This window comes from Carlito syrichta, unplaced genomic scaffold (assembly GCF_000164805.1).
Source record: "Carlito syrichta isolate Samal-C Ts95f unplaced genomic scaffold, Tarsius_syrichta-2.0.1 Scaffold312190, whole genome shotgun sequence".
Taxonomy (NCBI): Eukaryota; Metazoa; Chordata; class Mammalia; order Primates; family Tarsiidae; genus Carlito; species Carlito syrichta.
In genome coordinates, this window is record NW_007256286.1 from 95,022 (window position 1) to 101,909 (window position 6,888).

At 55.2% G+C, this 6,888-nt stretch overlaps 1 protein-coding gene across 1 annotated transcript in view; it reads left to right on the top strand.

The window, feature by feature from the left end:
• The first annotated feature begins 2,366 nt into the window (after window positions 1-2,366).
• Window positions 2,367-6,888, top strand: part of DEPDC7 (DEP domain containing 7) — an 8,985-nt gene continuing 4,463 nt past the window's right edge. Inside the window, exons 1-5 of the mRNA XM_021718414.1 lie at window positions 2,367-2,535; window positions 3,033-3,513; window positions 4,286-4,311; window positions 5,399-5,533; window positions 6,262-6,448. Of these exons, the coding sequence (XP_021574089.1) occupies window positions 2,367-2,535; window positions 3,033-3,513; window positions 4,286-4,311; window positions 5,399-5,533; window positions 6,262-6,448 (998 nt within the window). The remainder of the gene's footprint in view (window positions 2,536-3,032; window positions 3,514-4,285; window positions 4,312-5,398; window positions 5,534-6,261; window positions 6,449-6,888) is intronic.

The window sequence follows — 6,888 nt, forward strand, 5'->3', positions numbered from 1 at the left end:
AAAAAAAAAAAAAAAGCTGTTTCACATAACCCACGTTTCCAGTGAAAGGTTGATGCTGAACTACTGATCTGCGCTGACTTTAAGTAGATCTGTATTTAAGTGCTGAGAAAAACTAGCATATATTTATTTGCTGTGCAGCTGAGGGCTACTTTAACTCACAGCCTCAATTTCCTCAAAATAGGATTATTACTATTTTTTTAGAGACAGGGTCTTGCTGTCTCACCCAGGCTGGATCGTGGTGGCACGATCATAACTCACTGTAACCTCAGACTCCTGGCCTCAAGGGATCCTCCCACCTTGGCCTCCTGAGTAGCTGGGATTCCAGGAGCCTGCCACCATGCCCAGCTAATTTTTCTATTTTTTTTGTGGAGACAGAATCTTTCTTTGTTGCCCAGACTGGTCTCAAAATAGGATTATTGATAACTATTTCACAGGATTTAATCCTGGTGGATCAGGGTTAAATGAGAGAAGACAAGCCAAGCGTGGTGGCTCATACGTATAATCCCAGCACCTTGGGAGGCCGAGACTAGAGGATTGCCTGAGTCCACGGGTTGGAGACCAGCCTGGGCAACATGGCGAGACCTCGTCTCTATAATAAGTCAAAAAATTAGCCGGTTGTGGTGGCGCACGTCTGTAGTTCCCGCTACTTGGAAGACCGAAGCGGAAGGATCGCCTGAACCCAGCAGGTCAGGGCTGCAGTGGCCGTGAGTGTGTCACTGCACTGCACTCCCGCCTGGGCGACAAAGTGAGGCTCCGATTCTAAAATGAATGAATGAGAGAAGACAGACCCTGTCATAGTGAAAATATTATAAATCAGCTATTATAATATGAAGATTTGAAAAAAATTACAAAGCGGAAGCTAAGTTCACTTTAGTCTTGGCTGCAGTCTCTGGTGTGTAAGAAGTTAGCGGTGCTGGCTGCTGTGATCCTGTTACTGCACTCTAGCCTGGGCAGCAGAGTGAGACCCTGACTCAAGAAAATTGCTGATAGCTACAGAACGCTCTCAGGCATTGCGTTTGGGCAGGGCAACCCCTCCAGGTCCAGGCTACTGGAGTGGCCGAGACTCCAGTTGAGTTTCTGTCCAGGGCCTGACTCTGGCTCTTCAGTCCTGTGCCGGTAGTCAGTCTAGCTCGTCTGATTGAGTCTCTACAGTAAGTTCAATTCTTGCAGCTGCGTACATGGCATTTGGAGGGTTGGCTGCTGTTAATTTTCATGGTGAAGGTGTTAAAATTGCTAGGAGCAATTGTTCACGCCTGTGAACCCAGCACTTTGGGAGGTTGAGGTGGGAGTATCACTTGAGTCCAGGAGTTTGAGACCAGCCTGGGCAACATAGTGAGACCTCAGCTCTACAAAAAATAAAAAATAAAAAAATTAGTCAGGCATGGTGGTGCCTGCCTATAGTCCCAGCTACTTGGGAGGCTGAGGTGGAAGGATCGCCGGAGCCCAGCAGATCCAGGCTGCGGTAAGCTGTGATCGTGTCATTGCCCTCCAGCCTGGGCGGCAGAGTGAGATCCTGACTCAAAAAAACTGCTGATAGCTACAGAATTCTACTGCAAGTGAATCCCGCGTGGCGTGTGGCGTGCTCCTTGTGTGTACGCAACACGAGGTAAGCTGCAGGGACCTGCTCATACTTCGGGGCTCGGGTGTGCCCGGCAGCGTCTGAATGCCCCGCAGGAACTTGCCTGACACCCAGGAAGGCAGGAAGGTGACTTCAGCCCCTTTGACTGCGACTCCCTCCCTCCTTGCCTCGCTCGGATCCTTTTGAGATGATCTTAACGGAAGTGGTAACTTTTCAGCTTCTCCGCCACAATATCCAAAAAATAAAGCAAGCAGTATGCTTGACTCAGATGGGGGCTTCCATTTGGATGACTGAACAGCCAGGGGGTCACTGTGACGTGTGGCGCGTGAGGGAGCGTGCTGTGTGTGTGTGTGTGGGGGGACAGGGCAAAACGGCCACCAGCGTGGGTGGGCGGGACACGCGTCTGGGAGTTTCCAGACACCTCCAGCCAGCACGTCCCTTTTGATGCCGAGTGTCCTCGAGTTCCAGTGGGGAAAACATGGCAGGAAGTCCCTCGGTGCTGCTTTCTGTCTCTCTCGCGGGGTCCCCGCGCCCTCTCTGGCTTTGTCATAGGCCATAGGCATAAGCAGGAACAAAGTGTGACCTCCCGGCTCGCAAGGTGCTTCACTCACAAGCCTACGATTGGAGGTCTTGAGTCGCCGCTTATTCCTGTAGCCTGTGTGTGCGGTCAGGCATCACGCCAGGGACCCATCCTGAGAATCGCGCCATGGGGCAGTTCGCTGTCGTGTGGCATCACAGGGTGACTCCCACGAGCCCATGGGCGCGGCCTGCTGCACACCTTGGCTGGATGGGGCTGACCCCACATGACGGCTCTGAGGGTGTGGGCGGCTGGCACAGCGGTGGGGGTGTGTGTGAGAACATGGGAGCCACGGGAGATGGGGATTCTTCGGTGCCGTCCGAGTCCACTGTCGGCCGAAATGCCGTCGTGCGGAGCCTGACCGGGTGTGCGTTTGGCTGTGAGTTGTGCAGGCTGGGAGCCGTGCTCCGGGGCTCCCTCTCTCAGTAGAACACCTGGAAGTGACCCGTCACCTGTGACTGTTCCAGCTCTGAGACGACACCTTCCTCGCGGCTTACCAGGAAGAGTGGGTCGTTTGCACACGGCCCCACATAGCGCTGCTTGCGCACAACACGCTGCCACAAGGGCCCACTGGACGTGTCCTCCTGCCCTGTCTCCCTCTTCGCTCTGCCTTCCTGCTGTCCTCTTCCTCCCCGGGGCTGGCCCTGCGGCCTCCTTCTGTGGCCTCCTTCTGGCTCCTGCAGGGCCCGCTCCCACCTGGGCCTGCTCTCTCCTGGGTGTCTGTGCTGCTGGCTTCCTGGTTTGACTCACGCTTCTGCTCGGTATCCCCTCACCTAGGATCTTCCCCAGCATCCCGTCCAGGGCACACCCTCTCCCTCCTGGCTCTGTCCCCTCAGCACCGAGCTGGCACACACCCACTGTCTGTCCTCCCATGAGGCCGAGTCCCAGACCTCGTCCTGCTTCCCGTGGCCTCTTGGCTCCGGTGGTCGGCGTCGGCTGGGCGAGCCGCCCCACGGGGGTGGCTGCGGGTGGGCGGGCGGCTGACTGTGTCTCCTGCAGGGCCCGGCGTGGCACGGCGGCCGTTCGGGGCCACGTTTGTGTGGAGCAGCATCGTGGGCGCCCTCCGTGCACAGGTGGAGGTGAAGAGGCGGCGGCACGGCCTGTGGCGGCATGACAGCTGCTTCGTGGGTTCGGAGGCTGTGGACGTGGTCTCCGCGCACCTCGTGCAGAACAAGTACTTCGGCGACGCGGACATTCCTCGGGCCAAGGTGGTGAGGGTGTGCCAGGCGCTGATGGACCGCAAGGTGTTCGAGGCGGTGCCCACCAGAGTCTTCGGGAGGGACAGGAAGGCGACCTTCGAGGACAGCAGCTACAGCCTCTACCGGTTCATGGCGACACCCGGCCCGGACGACCGCCTGTGTCCCGCCCCCAGGTCAGCAGGCCACAGTGGGTTGTGGCGCGGGGTATTGGCAGCACGTTGGCTACTTTTTAATGAGATGCCCACTGGCTTTCTACTTTTTTTTGAGTCAGAGTCTCACCTTCGCCCGGCTGGAGTGCAGGTCACGCTCATGGCCACCGCAGCCTCGACCTGCTGGGTTCTGGCAATCCTTCTGCCTCAGCTGTCCAAGTAGCCTGGACTACAGGTGAACGCCACCACGCCTGGCTAATTTTTTGATTTATTGTAGAAACGAGGTCTTGCCAAGTTGCCCGGGCTGATCTCGAACCCCTGAGCTCAGGCAGTCCTCTCGCCTCCACCTCCCTAAGTGCTGGGATGACAGGTGTGAGCCACTGTGACCGGCTCTGCTGTTTTTTATCTCACCTCTTCCACATGGGCAAAACGTTCCCCACGGAGGACTTGTTTCATCTGAGGAAACAAAAAGTTGCTTGGGAGAGATCTGGTGGGTAAAGAGGGTGGGGCACAGGGGCCGGGCCGTTTTTGGTCAAAGACTGCTGAACATGCAGCGCAGTGTGGGCAGGTGTGCTTGTCGATCACCCATCATGAAATGGGCAAACATATTGGAAGAATCTCCAAAAAACTTAACTGAAGCCAAACACAGCCTCTCACTGCAGCGCGAACTGGTCCATGGAGGCCGATGGGTTCCTAGAAGGGCCCGAAAGATAATTGCAATTTTGGGGGGGTCTCTTCGTATCTAAAACCTGATACCACGTGCCTCTCTCTCTGTGGGAAGGGGCTGTGAGGATGGGGGAACCCGGCTCCTTTATGGGTATGGTTCCACACACTCTATCTGAAACCCAGGAGACGGGTGCATTTAGAATGAGGAACTTCTGAGATTTTGAAAGGCTGTATGTGTTGTTTGACGCCCCTAGAGGGGTGAAAAACAGCATCTGGCAATCTAGTATGTTGATATTTCTGTGGAGAACAAAAGAATCTCCGTGGTAACTGGGGCCACTGAGGCTGCCATCATCTTAGGACAGACGTTGTCACTTTATGTGCACTGAATAAATGGTTTTCAAAGCTTTTTGCATTTCAGAATTGCAGGTGAAGGATCTGTATTTGTAGACTAGTGATCTGCACAGTCCACCAAAGAGTGCCCAGAGCTAGGGGTAGCTGATAAAAACCGTAAATTGGATTATTTGATTACATTTTTAAACTGGTGGCTGATATTTTTAGTCATTGAATTACTGAGACCTGAATAAATGTTTAAAAGAGAATTGAGAGAGTGTATACTTAGGCTTGAGGAAGAAGGTGAGGTATTTTTATATCTTATTCCACTCTTAAAATGTGTGTTTGCTGGCTGGGTGTGGTGGTTCACTCCTGTAATCCCAGCACTTTGGGAGGTTGAGGTGGGAGGATCTCTTGAGGCCAGGAGTTGAAAACCAGCCTGGGCAACGTAGTGAGACCCTGTCTCTATTTAAAAAAATAAAATAAAAGCTGGGCATAGTGGCTCACACCTGTAATCCCAGCACTTTGTAAAGCAGAGGCGAGAAGATTGCCTGAGCCCAGGGTTTGAGACCAGCCTGGGCAACTTGGCCAGACTTCATCTCTCCAGTAAATAAAAAAATTAGCTGGACGTGGTGGCACCCGCCTGTGGTTCCAGCTGCTAGGGAGGCTTAGGCGGAGGGATGGCCTAAGCCCAGCAGGTCGAGGCTGCGGTGGCCATGAACGTGCCACTGCACTTTAGCCTGAACAGCACAGTGAGACTCTGACTCAAAAAAATAAAAAAGAATTTGCCTTTGTGTGTTTGCTCTGAGATACTATGTAAACGCTCTGGCAACTCAGCTCCCGCACACTACCGCATTTCTGTGGGCTTGCTAATAAACGTTAACGTCTTAAACACATTCATCCAGGTACGTGGATGTGCTGTCTGCGTCATCGGACGACAGGTCGGCCCGTCTGGAAGACTTGTGGGAGAGTCTGAGCCTGGCGCCCTGCAGCCCGCCGCACATCAGCGCCCCGGCAAGCCTGTCTCCCCAGGGTGAGTGCGGGCGGTGCAGCGAGGCGAGGATGGCCTTCCAGGGAAGCTGTCCAGAAAGGTCCCGCTTAACCCTTACGAGAGCTTGAGTATTCACAGGGCAGAGACAGGGCACACGATGGCTAAAGCGGTTTCTGCGAAGCCTTAACAGAAGCCTCTTCTCGCCCACAGACAGACCTGTTAGGGCCCGAGATGATTTATTTGCATGCAGGTTTTTATTTGAGTGTGTGCTCAGATGCTGCTTTCCCTGAGATGTCATTAGATTCAGTAGCAGCTGAGAGTGACATTACAGCGTGGCCTGCGTTCTTCCGGCCTTCCTGGCCCGCGCCCTGGAATGTCGCTTAGTGACTTGGACTTCCACCCTCTGTCCCTGTCCCAGTCCCTGGTGGGGGAATCTCTGTGTGCGGGTGGAGCCGCCGGGCAGGCGTTCCAAGCCGGCCTGGCCTGGCTGAATCACTCTTTCTTCCTTGGCCCTGATTAACATGCGACATGACTTGGAGCCTTATCTCTGGCCCAGCTTTTTGCATACGAAGAATGAAAGGCATTCCCGTGGCCAAGTCGGTCCTCCCACGCGCTGAACAAATCTCCGGATTGTTGTGCTTTGTCAGCGTCCTCTGGCTGGCTTTTTCTCCCTTCCTTTTCTGGCTGCAGGTGTGTCAGCGCGGGCCTGCCTAGACGAGGGCTGGGGTGTGCGGTCCGGTGGGCACTCACTCCCACTTGTCCCCGTGCAGTTGTTGGCGAAGTGTGGCGGGAGGAGGCCCTCGGGCGGCTCCTGCAACTCATCGACCTCCCGCTACTCGACTCCCTGCTCCGGCAGCAAGAGCTCATCGCCAGAGGCCCTGCGTCCCAGCGGCAGCCCGACACGGTCAGCAGCGTCTACCTGGACCGAGGCGTCCTCAAGGCGTACAGCGACTCTCAGTAGGTGGCAGCGCCTGTCACTGAGTGTGCCCCCAACAAGGGCGGAGTCCTGGCTGTGGGTCATCTTTGGAATTCTTTCCAAAGGATCAGGTACACCGCGTCCGCTGATGTTGTTGGCACCCAAGCACAGGAAGGACAAAATGACATGAGTCACAATTTTTTCTTGAGGTGGACTCTCACTGTCGCTCCCGGCCACCACAGCCTCGACCTGCCCGACTCCAGCGATCCTTCCACCTCAGCCTGCCAAGCAGCTGGAACTACAGACATGTACCACCATGCCCAGCTAATTTTTTTTTTTTGAGTTGGAGTCTCACTCCATCGCCCGGACTGGAGTGCAGTGGCCGCTCCTGGCCACCACAGCCTCGCCTGCTGGACTCCGACGATCCTTCCGCCTCAGCCTTCCGAGTAGCTGGAACTACAGGCTCGCGCTACCACGCCCG